Raw genomic sequence first — 23,436 nt, 5'->3', positions numbered from 1 at the left:
AAGATATTTCTTCACCCGTTTTGGGTAAGGAATTGATTCCTTTCGGAATGCATGATTATCTTTCCCAACAAATATTGCTTTTAAGAATCGAACTATTGATTTTTTAGTTATCCTCAAGTTCTAGTGAAGTCTTATACCACTAAACTAAAGTTATATACATAAATTATTGTATATACTACTTTTTGAAAAACCTTATATAATAATTAATTATGAGAAAACTATGTTTGACAATTATATATTATTAATATATATATATAAGTGATGTTTCCGTCTCGCACATAATTGACTCTAGTGTGAGGATACCGATGGGAAACAAAAAAATCATTTAATTGCTTCAAGTAATTAAAAGTAAATCTATTTGGGTTCAACAAATATACAGTATACGTCCTCCCCGTCAAAATCACACATTTAACATTTTTTATTTTTGTAACAAAGAAATTCCTAGTCGAAAGTTAGGTTAATCCTTTTCAAGACACATAAATCATCAAAATATGTTTTAACAATGTGCCAACAATATTTGGTGTGACGGTATTAACCCTAGAAAAACCATTAAAACCAAACACAGCCAACTATGTCTATGCTATCCAAGACCCATTGAAGCTCATGCCATCTCTCCTTCCCAATTCTCTACAAAATAAAAATAATAAAATCATTATTTTGTTGTGAAGAGAATAAAATATATCTTATTCATCTCTTTAAATTTAATTAATATTTAACATGTGTTTTATTTCTCTCCTCTCTAGAAGTTTTCATTTTAAAATATAATAAAAAATATAAAATAAGACATTTGTCAAACACCGTATACATTTAAGAAGATAAATTACATTTGAGTTATCATTGGGAATTGGAACCTTATAAAATTCTAAACAATGGTAAGTTATTGATTTCTTTTTGTACTACAAAATGTATCTCACCCACAAGTGTCGTACTTGAGAATCGAACCTTCAACCTTGAGTATCTAATAAATTCTTACACCACTAGACTAATGTTTTGTTAATACGTGATTGATTGAGTAGTATAATATGATTTAAGTAGTTTGTAATACTTTAATTTTATTTTAATTTTATGTAGTTTATTAAGCATACCATTTTTACTAATGCTTGCCTGTGGATGGCAATATAGGTTTGGTCCGACAGGTCAGCCCGTTTGGATTGATATTTTTAGCAGGTCACCCGCATGCTTACCTCATATAATTAAGTTGTGTTATATATATATCATTATAATTAAGTTGTTATATATATATATCATTATATAAGTAATCTAATTTGGTTAAAAGTCTAATTGAAGTAATTAAAAACCAAATATTTTTTATTCAACAAATCCAGTACACTTCCTCTATCACAACTACACAACATTTTTATTTTTATTTTTTGGGTTTATAATAAGAATATCTTTACCGAAAGTCATAGATTAATCCTTTTGGAGACATAAAAATCATGAAAATATATTTTGTTGTAACAATAATATATTGCGTGTGTTGATATTAACGCTAAAAGATCTCGAAAGCCCAACACAACTCATCATGCTCATCATGCATGTTCCCATGACCCATTCAAGCCCACACCATATCTCATTCCTCATTCTTAGCAAAATAAAAATCACAAAATCAGTTTTTTCTGGAACCCCTTCTTTTTTCGGATTTCCAACAAAATGAATAATCAATAGCAGCTTCCTCATCCTCAACTCAATTCAAAAGGGTAACTTTCATTGCTCTTTGTTTTTTCAATGTCCTAAAAAGTTTCCAAATATTTTCCGTGTTTTTGATGTGATTTTTATTAAAATGTGCAAAACTCATGTAATGCTTTGCGCGTGAATTGTTGGAGTGGTTGTGATTTCTTCTCTCCATAATGGGTTTGTTTATTTTGGTTTCAGAAAGGATCAAATTTGGAGATTTGTTTGTATTGATGCGAAGGTTCCTTTTCAGCTGTGGAGTCCGAGGTATGATAAAATAAATTTTCTTTTTGATTTTACCCTTGTAAGTTAATTTTGTTTATTGATTTAGGATTTGTTATCTTGAGGTAAAAGGGTACTCAGAAGAAAAAAGATACTAAAAATTTGTGATTGAGGTATTGTCTATTTTGAAGGGCATAGTGAAAGAGAAGGAATCATGATCTATTTTTTCTTTCTTTCATGTTTCATATAATTTTATAGCAATGAGAAAGTGGATTAAGGTGTGGGTTTTATTAATTTTTCTTCTCATTTTATTTTATGGTTTTGGGTGAGCCTTGCCCAACGGTAATGTTGATTGCCTTGTGACCTGGAGGTCATGAGTTCAAATCCTGAGAATAAACTTTTTGCTTGCAATGGTAAGGCGGCTGCATACATCTATAATGTCCAGACCCCACTAACTAGAAGCCTCATGCATTGGGTCGCCCTATTTTATGTTATGGTTTTGGTCTGTTCAACTTCAATGGATTTTTTTGTGGCATTTCAATTTTAGGTGACTTCTAGTTTTGTGATGGCCAGTGCGAGTAAGGTAGATATGCAAACTTCAGATGCCTTATTGCAGAGTTTTCCGAATGGGAATGTCGACGACACTTTGCAGAATGAGCTGAAAAGGATGCTGCAAGAGCAGCAGAGTCAGCAGTTTATCAATCAAGAAAGGGATCTCAATATTTATAGGAGTGGAAGTGCTCCTCCAACAGTGGAGGGATCATTACGTGCTGTTGGTAGTCTGAGGAACTCTGATTTCGGAGCGAGCAGCAGCAGTAATAATAATGGACTTTTGACTGAGGACGAGATTCGTTCACACCCTGCTTATCTTTCTTACTATTACTCACATGAGAGTATAAATCCTAGACTACCTCCACCATTGTTGTCGAAAGAAGATTGGCGTGTTGCACAAAGGTTTCAAGCTGGTGGTTCTTCATTAGAGGGATTTGGAGACTGGAGAAAGAAGGTGGGAACAAATGGTGATAGTTCATCACTATTTTCAATGCAGCCTGGATTTTCTGTGCAACAGGCAGAGAATGATTTGATGGAACTGAGGAAAGCCAGTGGACGGAATTTCTCTAGGGAAAGCTCATCTCAGTTGCTTGATGGGCATATGGATGAATTAGAAAGAATGTCAGGACCTGGTCTTGGTGCGAGGAGGACGTCCTTTGCTAGCATTCTTCAGGTAATTAATTAGTCTATTGCATGTTTGGTTCTAGATTAGACATTTTCTGTGCCATTAATCGATGTGTCATTTCTTGCAACTTCATTTTGACATAAGGCTAATGGTAAAACTTGATTTACTATAAGTTTTATGTTATCTCTAACACTTTCAAGTTGTCGGCATGATATGACTGTTAAAGAAGCTCAAGCGTAAGCAATGAAATATAGGTCCCTGGTTTGATTTCATGTTATCCTTCAGTATCTGCCGTTTCTGTTAAACTCATTACTAAGGCAAAAAATGTTTGTAACTGATATAATTTAAGCAATTAAGCTGATAGAGCACATCCTGCTATTTTCTTATCCTGTTATGCTATTCTGTTAAACTCATAACTGGTTAGCAATTTATCAGGAAGGACTTGATCAACCTGCCTCCCTATCCAGAAATGTGTCACGACCTGCAAGTCGCAATGCATTTGGTGATATTGTGGATTCAACTAGCATTGTCGATCGTGAGTCGTTTGAGGGTTTACGTTCTTCAGCTTCTACTCCTGGTTTGGTAGGACTTCAGAACCATGGTATAAATGGTTCTCATAGTTTTTCATCTGCTGTGGGTACTTCTTTGTCAAGGGTTACAGCCCCTGAACCACAGGGTATTGGGAGATCTTTTGGATCTTCAGTTCCTCCCATGGGGAGCAATGTTTTCCCTGTTGAGAAAAGTAGTATTGGCTTGGGCAACCCAAATGGTCACTCTTCGAGTATGTCTGATCTTGATAATATGGCATCTTCTTTATCAGGGTTAAATTTGTCTGGTATTAGACATGCAGGGCAAGATAGTCTTTTGAAATCTAAGTTACAAATGGAACTTGGTAACCATGCTGATGTTCTGTTAAGTACACCGAGCAATTTTAATCTGTCTGGACATAATGGGGTTGCAACAAACCTTAACCCATTTAGTTCAAATGATCAAGTCAATCTACTGAAAAAAACTGCTTCTTCTGCTAATCTTCGCTCAAAAGTGAATTCTTCTGTAAATGCAGCAAGTCCAAGTATAGACTTAGCTGGGCATGTTCCCAGTGCACATCTTGGGAACTCGAAAATGAATGCTATGTACAACAATCATCCTGAGACAGGTTCTCTCTCTGACTGTGTGTTTATATATGTTTGTCTATGTGCACAATGTGCATGTTAATTAATTTAAGCTCAGTGAAGTTTAGCGTTATAAGCCCGTGATAACAATTTGGTTTTTGAGTTACAGCTTTGAGGGGGCACATAGATGGACAATTTCTCAATGCACTGGACCCACGTTTCATCCAAAGCTTTCAGCGAAACTCTAATTACTCGATGCATGGGATGAGTGGTTCTGGTGATCCTTCTCAAATGAGAAATTTCTCTGATGCTTCACATGGAGGCTTAGAGGGACTTCGGGAAGCATACACAGAGATGCTTTTTGCTCAACAGAAGCAACAATATGAGCTCCCACTTCTGAGCAAATCTGGGATTCTTAATAACGGATTCTGGGGAAGTCAGCCATATGGTGTTGGCATGCCATATACAGGAAAGCAGATCGTAAATTCTTCACTTCCTTCTCTTGGATCTGGAAATCCACTATTTGAGAATCAATACATATCACACATTAATTCTATGATGAGAAGTTCAATGGGAGGTTCTGGAGGCTCATGGCATGCTGATATTGGCAATAACCTGGAGGGAAAATTTGCTGCAACCTTATTAGATGAGTTCAAGAACAACAAGGCTAGACCTTTCGAACTTTCAGATATTGTTGATCATGTGGTTCAATTTAGGTATGGATCTTGCACCTTAGTTTCTAAATTTCGCAGACTTCCACTGTTGTTGCTAGTGACCTTGCTCTGGAAGTCTGATTTGATAATCTGTGCCATAATGCAGTACTGATCAGTACGGTAGCCGCTTTATTCAGCAGAAATTAGAAACTGCCTCAGTAGAAGAGAAGGTCAAGATATTTCCCGAGATTGTTCCTCATGCTCATGCCTTGATGACTGATGTCTTTGGCAATTACGTTATACAGAAAGTATAATTTCCTTCTACTAATACTGAGTCCTGTCATAAATATGCTCTTTTTTATTTGGTCACTGAATTTAGATTGCTGTGCTTGGCATTGCAGTTTTTTGAGCATGGTACAGAAAGTCAAAGGAAGGAATTAGCCAGCCAACTTACAGGTCATGTTTTACCTCTTAGTCTGCAGATGTATGGTTGCAGAGTGATTCAGAAGGTGCCTTTCAAGCCTTGTATTCATATTGTTCCCTATTCATGTGCATTATTTCTTGCCTTACCTATATTTAAAGAAAAAATATTTTTTTTTGCATTAGATGGTTTTTTCTTCTTCTTTTGGGTCAAACCTCAGTGCTTGGCTCATAGTTACATGTGGCTTCTTTGTTGCATATCAGTAATAAATTTCTGTTGATTTCTTTATAAACTGGTTTATGGTTTACTTTACTTTAAGTAAATAATGGAACACCCATTCTTATTTAGTTTAGGCCAACAGTGATAAATATTTATTATTACAAGATTAAACGGTTAAGGAACTGACCCCCTCCCCCAACATTTTTATTCGCTTTGTTATTTGCTATAAGATAAGGTGAGCAATGAATGCAATATTTATTCATAGGCCCTGGAAGTGGTTAGTGTGGATCAGCAGACTCAAATGGTTTCAGAGCTCGATGGTGCAGTAATGAGATGTGTACGTGATCAGAATGGAAACCATGTTATTCAAAAATGTATAGAGTGTATCGCTCAAGATAGAATTCAGTTTATCATCTCATCCTTTTATGGGCAAGTTGTTACACTTTCTACTCATCCTTATGGGTGCCGAGTTATTCAGGTTAGAACATTGTACATAGTATTTATATTCTATCGAGACAGCAATGAGTTTTTTTAGTATATTATTTAACTGTTTACATGGATGATAACAGAGGGTTCTTGAACATTGTGATGATCCAAGTACACAACAAATTATCATGGATGAAATCATGCAATCTGTCTGCAATTTAGCACAGGATCAATATGGCAATTATGTTATTCAGGTACATAGTCATCACTATGTGAATTTATTTCATGAAGAGGATTTGAAATGCACACCAACACCAAAATATGTACATTTATGCAGTGCCACTTCTGCCCTTATAACCACACACTTGTGTATGCATTATAGTTTTGTGACTAAGGTTGTGTCTCCCATTTTATAATAAAGCCAAGTTTATGTTAGCCACACTTTGAAAAACAACTGTTTTCTGTTTCTGTCTTGGTCTTCGCTTTTAGCCATTGGTAAGAAAAATCTGTATTTGTTAAGACTGAAGTCTGAAGCAATAATATTCTAACAGAATTGTTGGATGTATGTTGCTTGGCTTGTTTGACATGAAATTTTGCATTTTAGATATGATGCACATTTGTTTAATTTATACTCTGTTGATGGGTCATTTCTTATAATGATATAATTTTATGTAGAAAAGTCCCATGCCTTGGCAATGTCCACATTTTCCATATTATAAATAGACTCCATTAAGTGACCTAACAATTAGACGTTTATTGCACTTACATATTCAGCCACTTGCCACTTGCCACTTGCAGCTATTATTCCAGTTTCAATCCTTTTGTCAGAGTTAATATATGGAGGTTTCATTATCAAGTGATATATAACTAGTATTACCAGTCTTGACTATTGTTGTCAAACAGCAATAATTTGGTTTATCTCGATTTTTAGCTGCAAATAACAGATTGGATATTGAGAGAAGTCTTACTTATTATTTTGTTATCCATAAACTCTGTTTTCTGTTTACTTTTAGATAAAAATGTTGGTTCCGTATTGATTTATATTGCCATTTGAGAACAAGTTCTGTATCATAGCATATCATATGTTTATTGCTTACTAATTCTTTTGTTATTTCTATGACATACTTTTGATTGTAGCATATAATACAGCATGGAAAATCACGTGAACGGACTGCTGTTATCAGCAAGCTCGCTGGACAAATTGTAAAGATGAGCCAGCAAAAGTTTGCTTCCAATGTTATTGAGAAGTGCTTGGCTTTTGGTTCTCCCGAAGAACGTCAGATTTTGGTGAATGAAATGCTTGGTACCTCTGATGAGAATGAGCCCTTACAGGTTCCTTTCACATCTTATTGTGCAAAATTTCAGTCTTTCCAAGGCTGAAGATTATTTGTTGCTCATTATTCTTTTCATGTCTTTGTATATAGTTATTATGGTTTAAGTGTAGCTGTATGCTATTTTTTCTTATACTATATCAAATTACATTGTTTTGCATATGTATCAAATCAGAGGTGCTTATTGATCGAAAATATAACACTCAAACTGTAGGCTATGATGAAGGATCCTTTTGGAAATTATGTTGTGCAAAAGGTTCTAGAGACCTGTGATGACCGAAGTCTTGAGCTGATCCTTTCTCGCATCAAGGTCCACTTAAACGCCCTTAAGCGGTATACTTACGGCAAACATATAGTTTCTCTTGTAGAGAAGCTCATAACCACCGGAGGTAAGGGTTATTTATCGACTTTCTTCCTCACATAAACTCACATCGCTCATTCATAAATCATCTCGGTTTCTCATTTTGCAGAGAGGCGCATAGGGTTGTTGGCTTAACTTACTACATCCTCAGGAGGCATCCTAGTCTCAGTCTTGAGGACACTACATAAGGGTTGTACAGCTAACATGAATGTTAATATTTAGCAATTGGAGATAAGCTTGAGGTGCACCAATGGAATAATTTATTTACTATTACTGGAAAGAATAACTCCATAAGGAGAGTTGTTTGACTTAGGATATGTCAAGATTAGAGTCATGGTAGTGTGTCCTTTTTTGAGAGTATATATTGGGTCCATTGTCTGTATAAAAACAAATCAATGGTAAATGATTAAGGGGAGTACCATGGTCTGTAGATCAGTGTTTCTACTTTCATATCAAGGATGTAAATAATATAAACTTCAATTTCTTGGTCTTATCTTGTGCATTTGATTACCTGACTTATATTCCGAGTGCATGTTTTTTCCTGTGTAAATGGTATTATGGTAGAATTGATTTGTTTCACACTTGAAAGAAAGTTAATTTGAATTAATTTCTGTTATAATTAAGGGTATTCACCTCACCATATGGGTAACTTTTGGGTATGAGACTATCCCTCCTATCAAGTGTTGTTATCAAGAATTGGACTTTTGATCTTTGACCTAGTTTGATATTCTAGTGTAGTCTTATATCACTAGGCAAACGTATCTCTGGTAATTTGAATTAATTATCTCAGAGGGAAATGGAAGTAATTTATGGTTTTAAGGGTGTTTTATTTCAATTGAATTAAATCATATAAAAACTCAATACAGATTACATTAATTCAGCTATTAATACTGTAGAAGTTATAACTTTTGGACTAGTTAATTGGTTTTGGTTTGTAAAGTATTACTACATTTGTCTTGTTTTACATAAATTAAAAAATGCATTGTTCATCACTTCAAGACATAAGTTATGCAGGTTAGACTCCATGAAAAGGATACCAATTTTATCCAGAACTATTGCAGAATGGAGTTGATATATCTTCAAAACAACAATAAAACTTAAAACCTGTTACATAAATCATGTGACTGGGCTAGAACAAGCATACACAGTTGTCTTTCAAGCCCCTAATCAATTTTTACCAAATAAAGATCCACTGTTAGTAAGAATATGCACTATAATGCATAAGGATCCACTGTTAGTAAGAATATGCACTATAATGCATAAGGATCCACTGTTAGTAATGCTCATAAAAATTAATTTCAGCAAATCCAAAATGGAACCATAGTTTCTAATAGCTTCAACTTATAACACATATTACACATAACAATTTGTTGAATAGTTGTACTTGTACCCATGTTAATATATCACAAGCATCATTTATGTTTTGCTTGCATTGTAGAATTTCCCAATTTGATGGATACTTATTTATTTTTTTATAGCAAATCAGGGAAAATACTTGATCATACATGCTATTTTTGTTTGTTTGAAGGTTATAAAGTTGTTATAACTCTTATTCTACATTATCATTTCCCTTCTCAATAAAGATTGCAACATTGTCCAGCCTTTTTTTAACAAATTTCAACAGTATGTGTCCCTCCATGTGATATATGCTGTGTTAGTTAAAAAAAATTTATTTAAGTTAAAAATATAATTATTAAGTAATTTTCTGGTTAATCATAATTTATGGCACATGGAGTACCACAACGTATTGTGAAATAAAAAATATACTTTCAATCTCATGTGTAATTTTGTTCAGTCACCAACAACTCAGTCCGCTTCTTTTCTTTTCTCTAATAATTTTACATTTTCTAGTTTTAACTTCCATAGGATTAAAAATAGGGTAAGTTTGTTTCTATATTTATATATATATAGCTTTTTTAGATGATCAATCCATTATTTATGTGTAGTATTACTTTCATTCACCGGTTAATAATAATTAACAGAATTTGGTAAACAACTCTTACATAATGTCCACCCATATATATTGACATGTTTTGTTTCTCACTACACCATCATTTTCATCAATATTATATATAAAACCAAAACTTAAAATAACTATTAATATAATTCTATTTTCCTATTTCGTCCTTAATATTTTTTATTTCTATAGTAAAACCATATAATCCTAGATAACTATAATAAATATATTTCACTTTAAATTTGATATTTGTATATATCTATATTTCTATATCTATATCTATACTATTAATAAAGGGAAAACACAAAATACATGGTGTAATTTGTGTTTTCCTATTTTGTCCTCAATATCTTTTTATTTCTACCAAAACACCATATAATATTATTTTCTTATTTTATCCTTATTATCTTCTTATTTTAAAAGTGTATTTAAAAAATTGAATATTAGACCAATTGAATAAATTCAACCGTAAATTTAGCGCAAAAAAATTATATTTGAATTTATAAAATACAAACTATACATTACAAACGATAGGAAAGCGGGTTGACAGGCACGACAGTGCATGTCAACACGCTAGTTATATATAAAGCCAAAACATGGTATAACCACCACAATGATATAATTTATATATTCTTATTTTACCCTTCATTTTTTTAATTTAAAAAACTCATGTAATCCTATATAATCACCACAAACATATTAATTATAAGTAGCATATTCTAATAAAGACAAAAAAATATATAATATAAAGTAAATACAATACAAAAAAGACATTTTAATGCTACAAAATGAAGTGTATAAAAACTAATTATTTAGCACTGTAAAATAAGAACGTGACTGACATACATTCGACAAACACGAAGTGTCTGTCGCACACTAGTCATATATAAAATCAAAACTTGAAATAACTACCACCATGATTTTATTTTCCTATTTTGCCCTTACTATTTTTTATTTTTAACATGAATTAATACATCTCACTTTAAGTTGAATATTATAATAAATACAAAAATTATAACATAAAGTACATCCAATAAAAAACATTCTGATTCTCTAAAATAAAAAATAAAAAATTAATATTTAATATCATGAAATAAAAATGCGGGTCAACATACATGAAGTGTCTGTCGACACGCTAGTTATAATAAAACAAAAAGTTGTAATAAAAAAATATTCCCAATAAAAAATACCATATAAACTATAACCATGATACTATATATAAAGCCAAAATTTGAAATAACTACAATCATGATTTTATTTTCTTATTTTGTCCTTAATATTTTTTTATTTCTAAAGTAATACGATATAATCCTATATAATTATAATTAATATATCTCACTTTAAGTTGGATATTATAATAAATACAAAAATTATAGCATGAAATACATCCAATAAAAAACATTCTAATTCTTTAAAATAAAAAATACAAATTTAATACGTAATATCATAAAATAAGAATATGGGTAGTGTCTATCGGCACGCTAGTTGTAATAAAACAAAAATTTGTAATATAAAATATTCCGAATAAAAAATACAATATAAAATATAACTACTACCCAATAAAAAATATAATTCTCCAAAATAAAATATATAAAATTTAAATAATTAACACCCTAAAAATATTAATCTGGTTGGCTGGCACTTTGGTGTCACCACTGGTATGCATAATAATTGATGTGATTTTAGCCATGAATGATACTACAATGGACCCCCTAGAAAACGTGACACCTGATGATTCATGTGGTAGATTGAAATCACTCTACTCCGGTGTTACAAACCACTAGCATATTTAGGCTACCGAATAAATCCTTTTACTTTTACCAATGGTTGGTTTTTCTTTAATTGAGAGGATCTTCTACATTTTGGGGCAATTTTGTAACGTTCACACATATTTAGATAAATTTGAGAATATTAGCTACCCTAGTCCAATTTTATTAATAAATATTAACAAGATGTTCGTCTAGTGGGGTAAGGCTCCGTTAGATCCTTAAAGTCAAGAATTCAATTTATGCGAGCGACATTTGTTGGGAGAGGCAACACCTAACCTCGAAAGAGATTAGTTCCTTAACAAAAAAAGATGAGAAGATATCATTGGTAATACCAAATTTTTTATTAACGAAGGTAAATTAATAAAAAAATGTCATATAAATAAGGATGACAAATGAATAATTATTAGAATGTAATATCTATATATTATAACCATAAATATTTATATAATTCATCATTCATTTATATTACTTATATTTAAATCAATAGATAATCAAATATGAATAATGAATAATATGATATTGTAACATTCTTTTCTTGAATTAATAAGTTGAATTTGTATACATTGTAGTAAATTGATATTAGGTATTAAGTGGAGTTAAAAAATGTTAAAATTTCCACCAATTTTTATATTGAAAAAAATAAGTGTGTCTTAAAAAAAATGTTGCAATTAATGAGACTTTATTATGGAACATGTTGGTTGACCAAAAGTGGAGGCAAAATTAACGGAGTCTCTCTCCATTTTGGACAGCAAAATAATTGTTTCCTTGACATCAGTGTATGTTCCCACAACCTCATTCCAACGTGCTAAGCATATTGTTTAGAAATACAAAATATGTTAGCGTAATACTTAATATAAATATTTATTCACACTCATTAAATTATTCACTATAATAAAACATGAATAACGAATTATAGATTAATAATATATAAAACTTTTATATTATTAATGTATACATTTTTTCTTAACTTTTATCTTTAAAAAATGATTTTATAAGATTGGACATAATTTTATAAAACTGATTTCCTTCTTTTTATATTAGATTGTTTAGAAAAAATACTCTTAGGGATACCCATTAACACTAGCATCCAGCCAACTACATCATTAATTAATAGTAAATAATAATAACTATACTAATACTAATAATATAGTTGATGAACATAGTTATAATTAATAGTACAATAACTCTAGCTTGGAATCTGATTAGGTTTATCTTAGAAATTGTCCTAATGCAAATGCCTCCAAAAGTGATACCAATGTGATTTCTTGAATCAGAACATAAAACCCTTTTGTTGTAAGGTTCAATGAACAACATGTGTAGTTGGATGAGTTCAAAGAACTTATGTGTTATTCTATGGTTACCCTTTTTGGTTTTGAGCTTATTCCTTGGAATAATACATTGCCAAGAAATGAATGATTATGACCAAATTGATAACCCTGCTGTGCTTCCACTTATTACTCAACTTGTCTATACAAGACTTTCTAATCTTACCTCACTTCTTAGTCAACAAATCAGTTCTCAGTCCACTTTCTGTGTCAAAGATCCGTGAGTATTTGCTTCTTTTCCTTTCGTTTTATGTTTCCAATTGTTTTATGAACTTTATTCTATATATGTGAGAGCATATCTATATTGTGCTCATGCTTCCTAGGACTTTTGATAAGGTTCTTGGTTTAGTTATTTCATTAAGTTTTATTAGCTTAGTGCACATTTTGTTAATAGAAAATGCATTCATATGCTAGAGAATTATTTGAAATCGTTCTTCACTTTAAGTATTATGCTTGAAATGTTTCAGATTTGTGATTTGGTTGCAATGAGGGTTAAAAATGATGAACTATTGGATAAAGGAAGCTGATAAAAGATAATACTTTCTACATGTTTAAAGCAGTTGTTGATTCCCATTGTAAATAATGAATAAATGGAGCATAGAAACCAGATTCGCTGGTTTGGCCAGGGAACCGCGAATCGGTTCACGAGTACCGACTTGCGGTGATTTTGCGAAGCAATACGCCCTGATTCGTGTATTGATACCCAGTCCCAAGTGAACCACCATTGAAAGCGTCATTTTCCTCATCCTTGAGCTTCAAGCCGTCATATGTCCCGGAACTGTGCCTCCAGATCTAGTTTCATGTATAATGTCAAAGAAAAGAAAGAATTTGAATTCTGTAATATGGTGTATTTCAATCCTCTGATAAAATTAATTTTGTGGTTTAGTGATATGGGCACTTATCACTGAAATGCAATGACTATTTCTTATAAAGCGATTTCGTCTTTAATAATGTAGAGGTATTGATTTAATTATGAAACTGTGCTGTCTTGTTTCAGAGATGCTGATTGGAACCAAGCATTTAATTTTTCATCTGATTTAGGCTTCTTGGCTTCTTGTGTTAAGAAAACTAGAGGTATGAAAAGAAACTACACTATTGTTCCTCTTCATATCACTTAACAATTAACACTATTGTTTTCTGACGATTCATACTCTGGTGATTCTGATGATTTGATAGGAGATATTACGAGGCGTTTGTGTACCGCAGCAGAAGTGAAGTTTTACTTAAATAGTTTATTGGATAGATCTACAAGTGCCAGTTATTTAAAGCCTAACAAGAATTGCAATTTAACATCATGGGTCCCTGGTTGCGAGCCAGGATGGGCCTGTAGTGTTCCCTCAAGCCAGAAGGTTGACCTTAGAAATTCGAAGGAGATACCTGCAAGAACTTCAAACTGTGAAGCATGTTGTGAAGGCTTCTTTTGTCCTCATGGTATCACGTGCATGATACGTAAGTGTGATGAAAATCTTTAGAATCCTTTCTTCATTACCGATGGCCGCATATACCTTATAATTCTTTAAGATGGCATCAATTCTTATTCAACTTTTAAGCATATTCAAGCTATTCAATATAGTTATTTGTAAATAGCTATTCAAGGGTTTAGAAATGTGCTGGCTAATTTCAGTTTATATGAAGAGATATCTATAATTGTGAAGTATAATGACAATATTTGGAATAACAATGATGCTTGTCAATATCTATGTTAAAAGATGTCTCTGATTTTGCTATCTTTTTCTGGCAATCTGGCATTTGCAATGTTGTTCTTGAAGCTTGCCCTCTAGGTTCTTATTGCCCTCTTGCGACACTTAATAAAACAACGGGCATATGTGAACCGTAAGTTTTATTTCTGGATCTATTTTTGTTTGATTTTTCTCGAGTTATTGTTGGCAAGGTTTGTTGTGTATAATCAATGGATATATTTTGCAGATATCTTTATCAACTGCCTCCGTTGCAGCCAAACCATACATGTGGTGGAGCAAATGTATGGGCTGATGTTAGTAGCAGTGGCGAGATATTTTGCTCAGCCGGATCTTATTGCCCAACTACTACCAAAAGAGTTCCATGCAGTAGTGGGTATTATTTTGCTCCAACACATGGTTTCTCTTTATAAACTTCCTAAGTTAATGTGAAGTGTTAGAGATATTATAGTGTCTGCATTTAATAACTTCATCTTTTTGAAGAGATGATTCATAACTGTTTGATTTATTGATGTGTGAAAGAGTCTATAAGTGGAAAATAGTCTATAAGTGGAAAATGTTCATAGAACCATTGTCTTAAGGTTTTGGTTCAAGAAGATGTGTCAGACTCTCCGGTTGCGGGTGGGTCCAACAATAACACAGTATCCTTTAATGGTTGCACTAAAACCTGAGGCTTTGTACCTAGCCAGCAAATATTGAGCACTTTAGTTAATTTCTGAGTATACTTTCATGCTACTATTACCTGTTTTTCATGGTCATAGATAAAGTATGCTGCCACTGTTCATTATTCTGCATTTTCTTGTTAAATTTCAGGCATTATTGCAGGACAGGTTCCACATCTGAGAAAAGTAAGATATCATGAATTGAGAATTCTCACAGAAAAAGGATTCTGCTTCAGTCTCAGATATGCTAATTAACTTATTACCATAGATATGCAGAGTTTATGTGACCATTTACTGAAATCTTGTAGGATGCTTCAAGTTGAGTTCATGTAATTCAAACACAGCGACCCAGAATATGCATGCATATGGAATTATGCTCATTGTAAGTTGTTAGTTCTTAAGCTGAATGATGGAGTTCGGAACTGAAATAATAATATATGTTTGTATTAATTAAAATTTTCTTATCTGGGAATTTATTAGTAAGTCTGGCATTATTAGTAATTTGGGAGTTATCCAGGATATCAATAATTCAGAATTCCTTTGTAATGAAGCTAGGTTTTCCTATTTAAGGATGAATTTGTACTGATTTTAAGAGGCTTAGAGACTTGAGTTTAGAATTGAATCCCCTCTTCCCCCTTAATTCCTTTTCTCCCTTACTTGGTGTACTAGATCTCTAAAATGTTGTTTAGTTCTTTGTCTTGTTTCTCTGTACCAACATTTTGTGACTAATGTGCTATATTGGATATATACTAAGCAAAAGTTTCTTATATTTTATGGTTCCTGTTTTCCAATTTATATATTTTAGTTTCTAAATCACATGCAAAGATGATCTTTGAAGTTTGAACCATAGTCAATGTTTAATACAATGTCACATAGATAGATACACATGCACAGAGACTCAAAGACACAGAGAAAGAGATCTTGTCGGAAGAGGTTAACACGTTTTTAACTGCTTTATGCAGGCAGCTTTGAGTACTTTGCTACTCATTATTTACAACTGTTCTGACCAAGTTCTCACTACTAGGGAAAGGAGAGTGGCCAAATCTAGAGAAGCAGCAGCTAGAAGTGCAAAGAAGACCGCAAATGCACACCAGAGATGGAAAGTTGCAAAGGATGCTGCTATGAAGGGTGCAACTGGGCTGCAAGCTCAACTGTCACGGAAATTCTCTCGTAAGAAGGACGCAGAAGATATGGAAAAAGTTAAGATTTTGAATCAATTAACTTCTGAAACTGATGTTGAGTTGTTTCCACACTCACACCCTGTTACCACTTCAAGCATGGCTGCAAGTTCATCTGCAATGCCAGTGCCAAAGGAAAAGGAAAAAGAACCTAGTGGTCTGATGCAGATTATACATGAAATTGAAAACGACCCGGAAATTGATGACAACTTTACTGTAGAAACAGAAACTAGAGATAAAAAGGTTACCGGAAATGTGACAAAGACAAAACAAATGCATACTCGTAGCCAAATCTTTAAGTATGCATATGCTCAGCTTGAAAAAGAGAAGACTGAGCAACAAGAAAACAAGAACCTTACCTTCTCAGGAGTAATTAAAATGGCTACCAACACTGAGAAAAGAAAAAGGCCTTTAATTGAGATTTCTTTCAGGGATATCACTCTTACATTGAAAGCTCAAAACAAACACATATTGAGATGTGTTACCGGAAAGATTAAACCTGGCCGCATCACAGCTGTCATGGGTCCGTCAGGGGCTGGAAAGACAACATTTCTTTCAGCTCTAGCTGGAAAGGCATTTGGATGCTTGGTGACTGGTTCAATTCTTATAAATGACCGGAATGAATCAATCCATTCCTTTAAGAAAATTATTGGCTTTGTGCCACAAGATGATATAGTTCATGGAAACCTGACAGTGGAAGAGAATCTCTGGTTCAGTGCACAGTGCAGGTATATTACTTTGCCTCACATTCTAACTGCAGTATATATTGTGTTCATTTTCTTCATACAAGTTTATGACCTTTCATTTGCTTGGGACTTGTATTCAAATTTTAATGTTTTTATTCTAATTAATCCTGAATCAAATTGAAAGCTGCAAAAGTCATTTAGCTCTATCTTCTAAGCATTAATGGGCATTATGATTCTAATTGAATGTTAGTCTATCTTGTTTAAATGGAAAATTTATGTGATCAAATAGCCTTGTAATTTTTCTCTTCATACTTAAGTTTGGATAATAATGCAAGAAGCAATACTTTTGAAATTTCATTATCATCTGTGGTTACTCATCATAAAAAATTTGTTCTCTCTTGTTGTTATCTTCTAATGCTTATGCATATTTTATTGTTTACGATAGCTTTTGAGTGTTTTTGTATGGTTTATTCAAAAAACAATTTATAATGTTAAAGGCTATCAGCTGACTTGTCAAAACCAGAAAAAGTTCTGGTTGTTGAGAGAGTTATTGAATTCTTGGGGCTTCAGTCTGTGAGGAATTCTTTGGTCGGAACCGTTGAAAAGCGAGGGGTCTCTGGAGGCCAAAGGAAGCGTGTAAATGTTGGATTGGAAATGGTTATGGAACCTTCACTTTTGATCTTGGATGAACCTACATCTGGTCTGGACAGTGCATCATCTCAGCTCCTTCTAAGAGCACTAAGACGTGAAGCTCTCGAGGGAGTGAACATTTGCATGGTGGTTCACCAACCAAGGTAACTTTTAATTCCATTTCTGCATAATTGGGATTTTTGTCCAGCTACCATTTACTATACAATTTTTGTTGTTGATGTTGATTCATAAAGTGTTCATCCATGGTAACCCAGGACATGAAAACAACTAAGATTTCAAAGGGATAATTAGGGATTTAGGATAGATAAGGCTAATATTGTAGGGTAGTTTAGACTTACAATTGAAATATTGGAGTGAGTTTGGCCGACAAGTATAACAATAACCAAGCCTTTATCCCAACAGGTGTGGCCTGCAAGTAAGTATGGTATTTTATGACGTATACTTAGTACACATTAACAATGTTTTTTTTTCTGTTTAGATTTTATGTTTTCTTGTTCATCTTGTGCCATACCATAAATTAGGTTTATCTTTTGGATGTAGTAAACTCATATGTACCTTATTGTGGTACACATTCCTTTTTAATGCTTCTTGTTGGTTCCCTACATCGGCAATGTGCACGGGAAACCATTTTGAAGGCTTATCTCATACTCCTTTCTTAATTTGGATTTCTTGGTACTTAACAGTGAAGATTTCTTACCCTTTGATTAATTACTATTTGGACTTTCTGCTTCAGTTATGCTTTGTTCCAGATGTTTGATGACTTGATACTTCTCGGAAAAGGTGGGCTCACAGTGTATCATGGATCTTCGAAGAAAGTTGAAGAATACTTTGCAGGCCTAGGGATCAATATCCCGGATCGGATTAATCCTCCAGACTACTTCATTGACATTCTGGAGGGCATAATAGTACCTGGTGGAAGCTCAAGGCTCAGTTATAAAGAGCTGCCGGTTAGATGGATGCTTCATAACGGATATCCAATACCTCTTGATATGAGGCAGCATGCCGAACAATTTGATACGTCACTAAGTGTAAATTCAGCTAATGAAACAGATTCCATTAGCCTTGGTCACGAGGAGAAAACCTTTGCTGGAGAATTATGGCAAGATGTGAGAAACAACGTGGAAGTGCAGAGGGAGAAGATACGACTCAATTTTTTGACATCCAAGGATGTATCTAATCGGAAAACTCCTGGTGTATTCAAGCAATATAAGTACTTTCTTATACGGTAAGCCATCTCTGGACCTCTCTATTTTTCTTGAGAAAAAAATTACGAATTTTCATTTTTCGGATGGCTTGCTGAACTCTTCCTCACTATGGGTTACTTTTTAACCGGAGAATTATAAATTGACATGTTTAAGCAGTTTGTTGTTTTAGAAGTGTGGCATAAATAGTGGCAGTGGATTTTGAAAATCCTGGAGATTGAATTAGATTTATTGCTATGACTGTATTATGATCCAAGGTTCTGTGTGTATGAAAGAAGTATGAAGAACTGGAAGGGAAAATATTATCTAAACCCTTTTCTTTAGATCACATGATTGCCAATTTCTTTGGCACTTGCTGATTCCTATACCCTCTATTTTGGAATCTAACTAAATGTTAATCTTATGCAACCATATGATTGTAAAGGGAAACTAATCAAGAACTTGCTCCTGCTAATTATTACAGAAATTATTTGCTGAATGCCATCATTCCGCTACTCTATTGTACTCGAGTTAGTGCTGCCATCTGTTAAAGGAGAAATAGTAGCGCGAATTTCTGTTCAATTTGGTGTCTTCATTTTCTTTTGCCATGCTACTTACTCCATGCTAATGTTATTTCAGGGTTGGGAAGCAGCGATTACGGGAAGCTAGGATCCAAGCAATAGATTATCTGATTTTGTTACTTGCCGGAGCCTGCTTAGGATCGCTTACCAAATCAAGTGATCAAACATTTGGTGCATCTGGTTACACCTATACAGTGATTGGTGTTTGTAAGTCATACATGTTCCTTGATGGTAGCCTAGAATTCTATGCAATCTATCCCTGAATTTCTTCAATTATATAATCATCAACAACAACCAAGCCTTTATCCAGCTAGGTGGAGTCGGCTTCGCTCTTCTTCAATTATATCATAATAAAACATTATTTTGTCATGTAACTACAAGTAAAGACAAATGGTTGAAGTTCAACCACCCTTTTTCAAAAATGTGGTTAAAATAATAACTAACATTTCCCTCATACATTTGTGCTGTTCTTATGAGCTTTTCATTGAAATTTTTTGTGAGCCTCGGGGCACATCGTGGAACTGATTGTTGGCATTAGTTTCATTTTGTAATTAGAACATCATCTAATATCATTGCCGATTGTCAACCCACCGATCATCTAAGCAATGCTTTATTCTTATCTGTTGATTTCAGCTCTTCTGTGCAAAATAGCGGCCTTGAGATCATTTTCTTTGGATAAATTACACTACTGGAGGGAGAGTGATTCTGGCATGAGCAGCTTGGCTTATTTTCTCTCTAAAGACACAATTGATCATTTTAATACAGTGATCAAGCCTGTTGTATACCTCTCTATGTTCTATTTCTTCACCAATCCAAGATCAACTTTTGCCGATAATTACGTTGTGCTTCTCTGTCTTGTATACTGTGTGACTGGCATAGCATATGCACTGTCCATATTTTTGGAACCTGGCGCGGCCCAGCTGGTGAGTATAAGCACAGAAAAAACATTTACCAATCCCGCAGTTGAAATTTACTCATCATTAAGTACTTTCATTTCTCCTCTCACTGTATAATGTTTCTTGCAGTGGTCAGTACTTCTTCCAGTTGTTTTGACTCTCATTGCAACACAACCAATAGATAATAAAATTTTGAAGGGTATAGCTAATTTATGCTATTCTAAGTGGGCTTTACAAGCATTTGTAGTTGCAAACGCTGAAAGGTAACCTGCAAAAGATTATTACTGATTTTATTGCATTTTTTACCTCTGCTGAAATAGAAAATAAAGGGATGCCTACTGCACGAGGCTCCCAGACTCCCACCCAGTGGAGTCTCTGGAGGGTAGATACACGCAGTCTTACCATCTCAAGTGAAAAGGTTGTTTCTAGAATTTGAACCTATAAGCTCCAAGTTACAAGACAAGTAATCTTATCGTTGGGCCATTGTTCACCCTCTTCTGCTGAATTACCTTGAAGAGAAAAACTAGGTTGATGTGTTTGGCATCATTGGACTCAATGCATCATTCACATTGAGTGCATATATCTAGAAAAAACTATGTATGCTTTTCCTTTATCTTTTCATATGATTGTAAATGGTATGCATGGTTGCATTTAGTCGGGGACACCGGGAAATTATTATTGCATAGTCCTGGACCAATTTTCCATGACACATTTTCACTGTTGGTTACTCATGGTAAAAATGTGTCATAGATCATTGATCCAGGATAATGCAATAATTTTTCGAGGAACACGTCCTTCCAAATTTGTAATAAAAGAGTACAAAGCAGGACAACAGGTGTAGTAGTTTTAGCTCAAATCATGAGAATCTAAAAAGATTGGTTTGTATCAGATAAGTTTATGGACATAGTTTGAAGTTGTTTTCATGTATATGAAGAATATTATCAGCATTTATATGAAGAATAAAAGGAAAAAAAATATCATAAACAAGAAATATAGTACATAATTTGTGGTATTAATTAATTGTTCAGTCACATATTTGAAACTGGATACTAAACATGTTAATTACTTTTATAATGCAGGTATCAGGGAGTGTGGCTTATAACTCGTTGTGGATCACTTATGAAAAGTGGTTATAATCTTCATGATTGGAGTTTATGCATATACATCCTCATTTTCATGGGAGTAATTGCCAGGGCCATAGCATTCTTCTGTATGGTCACTTTCAAAAAGAAATAAGGCCAATCTTCAATGTTCCAAAGTTGTGCAATATCAACAAAATTGGAGAATGTTTAATCATCAAAATTTCAAAGAGATTACATTAGGATTCTCATGATACAAAAATGTCTAATTAATTTTGGTGGTTGAATGGTTGATACTGGTCATTGGCTTTAATTCATGCAAGTTGCAATTGAGAACGTATGTTATGTTTGCGGAGACCTGTAATCATAGTTGAATATATATAGCTAGTATTTTTTGTTTGTGATGTAATTAATGCTTCCTTTTTTTCAGCTTTATAATTGTCATTTTTTATTAATTTTACTACTTGATTCATTGACAAGCAGATCTAATTAACGAAATCTACTACCAATGTGTTAGTCTAATCGTGTAAGAGTTCATTGGATCTCCATGTATTATATTAGCTAAAATAGATTAAAGTTTCGATTCCTATGAGTGACACGTGTTAGGAGATACTATTATATACTTCAAAAGAGATTAATTCAGAACTATAAAAATTAATGAAATCTGAAAATGTTGTTTTTTGATGCATCATTTTGATTGTATTATTAAACTTAGACCATTGTATAGCTGGTAGCCTTGATATAGTTTGTATAAGCTTATGTTGGATTAGACATTAATGTATGGGTCCTTTACGCTTAGGTAATATATTGAAGTAAATAAACAAGATGCACTGTGAGTATAAAATTTTATACACAGTTATTGCATTATCCATTATTTATTTGAGTTATTTTTATTGAAGAGTCAATCATAATTAAATGTGATTATGTAAGTGATAAATGATACAATAATAGTGTATAAAATTTACACATTTTTCTCTCCATAAACAAACCAATATTTGAACGTGATTATAACCATGACATATTGGACATCTAATTTTAGAAAAATGTACGAAGTTTTTGGCTTAATTCCATTTTTTTCCTCGTGTGATTTAATTTGACACTACTTTTTTTCCTCTTGTCTTCATAGGATACCTCAAAAGTGTGAGGGGGCAAGGAAATGGACATGGCACATTAATGTTTGAAGTTATTTCTCTATAACTTGATCCATTTTTTAAGGCAAGGCTCATAGTAGATCTCAAAGAGGAAGGAGAGAGTGGAGAAACCTACAATTCATGTGCTACAATTTAACTAATTTTTTTATAGGTAATTTTTCTCATTTTTTAGGCGCACTTGTCAGGATTGAAATGCGAGTATGCTTACATATTATATCTCCATGTTCTGAGAACCGGATCGTACTAAGCAGTTTGACTGGTTTGATCGTTGACCGGACTTGAAAACGACTATGATTTATAATCTTAATCGAATGAGAGTTAGACTGCTTTGAACCGGGAAAATTTTAGTCTAATCGTATTAAACCCGGTTAAACCGAAATAACCGGGGAAGTAAACCAGATATTCTACTTAAAATAAAAAAAATAGAACATTATTCTAATCTTTTTACTCTGACCCAAAAATTATTGAGATATTATTTCGTTATAATTATACACAATTATTAATTATATAAACTTTATATTTATATATAATTATATATAAAATCACTCAATCCAACTGGACAATTTAACCATTTAAACCGATTAAACCTAATATGGGCCCTTCCAATTTGACGTCTAGTTCGGGTTTGACATCATTTCTAGTATATCCTATATCTTGTGGCTCTATCAACTAAGTTAGTCTGAGATTCCACTTCACCAACATAATTCTATAGTATTTTGAGGCAAAAACATCTTTTTGTAATCACATGGGAGTACATCTTCTATCATATATAATATATATCATTCTATGTGTTATGAACTGTGATAAATATTTAGTCAAACTATATTTTTTACTTAAATATATTTTCTTTGACCAATCATAACTTACAACACATAAAATAAAACATATTATAAAACAGAAGAGGTACGCCCCTCCCCCTACAAGGTAACAGATCATGAACAATATTAGAGATCCACAACTAATTATCATATATATGCTAACTTTTAAGATCTAGAATTTTTAGATATAGTTGAAGGAACATTCCTAAAGA

The 23,436-nt window shown here is 33.1% G+C and overlaps 2 protein-coding genes across 5 annotated transcripts; both read left to right on the top strand.

Moving 5' to 3' along the window:
• The first annotated feature begins 1,564 nt into the window (after window positions 1-1,564).
• LOC109341041 (pumilio homolog 4-like) lies at window positions 1,565-8,084 on the top strand. 3 transcript variants are annotated; one of them, XM_019578833.1, is made up of 13 exons: window positions 1,565-1,697; window positions 1,873-1,938; window positions 2,441-3,118; window positions 3,506-4,226; window positions 4,352-4,898; window positions 5,002-5,143; window positions 5,237-5,344; window positions 5,741-5,953; window positions 6,045-6,155; window positions 7,039-7,233; window positions 7,447-7,621; window positions 7,703-7,736; window positions 7,778-8,084. In XM_019578833.1, the coding sequence occupies exons 3-12, from the start codon at window positions 2,459-2,461 to the stop codon at window positions 7,726-7,728; spliced, it is 2,898 nt and encodes a 965-aa protein (XP_019434378.1). In that variant the 5' UTR covers window positions 1,565-1,697; window positions 1,873-1,938; window positions 2,441-2,458; the 3' UTR covers window positions 7,729-7,736; window positions 7,778-8,084. The 3 variants fall into 3 exon arrangements, with proteins under 3 accessions (XP_019434378.1, XP_019434379.1, XP_019434377.1); XM_019578832.1 differs by having other exon boundaries at window positions 1,566-1,697; window positions 7,703-8,084; XM_019578834.1 differs by lacking the exons at window positions 7,703-7,736; window positions 7,778-8,084 and having other exon boundaries at window positions 7,039-7,276; window positions 7,341-7,452.
• Window positions 8,085-12,488: 4,404 nt separating this feature from the next.
• On the top strand, window positions 12,489-21,633 carry LOC109341040 (ABC transporter G family member 24-like). Of its 2 annotated transcripts, XM_019578829.1 has the most exons (14): window positions 12,490-12,864; window positions 13,642-13,718; window positions 13,821-14,093; window positions 14,414-14,477; window positions 14,571-14,717; window positions 15,155-15,189; window positions 15,312-15,385; window positions 15,966-16,909; window positions 17,365-17,661; window positions 18,252-18,743; window positions 19,339-19,487; window positions 19,914-20,203; window positions 20,306-20,439; window positions 21,256-21,633. In XM_019578829.1, exons 1-14 carry the CDS (start codon window positions 12,623-12,625, stop codon window positions 21,410-21,412), a joined length of 3,375 nt encoding a protein of 1,124 aa, XP_019434374.1. In that variant the 5' UTR covers window positions 12,490-12,622; the 3' UTR covers window positions 21,413-21,633. The 2 variants fall into 2 exon arrangements, with proteins under 2 accessions (XP_019434375.1, XP_019434374.1); XM_019578830.1 differs by lacking the exons at window positions 20,306-20,439; window positions 21,256-21,633 and having other exon boundaries at window positions 12,489-12,864; window positions 19,339-19,483; window positions 19,914-20,051.
• The last annotated feature ends 1,803 nt before the right edge of the window (window positions 21,634-23,436 follow it).

The sequence above is a fragment of the Lupinus angustifolius genome, unplaced genomic scaffold, assembly GCF_001865875.1.
Source record: "Lupinus angustifolius cultivar Tanjil unplaced genomic scaffold, LupAngTanjil_v1.0 Scaffold_332, whole genome shotgun sequence".
NCBI classification, from domain to species: domain Eukaryota; kingdom Viridiplantae; phylum Streptophyta; class Magnoliopsida; order Fabales; family Fabaceae; genus Lupinus; species Lupinus angustifolius.
This window is presented reverse-complemented; position numbering and strand designations above follow the sequence as displayed.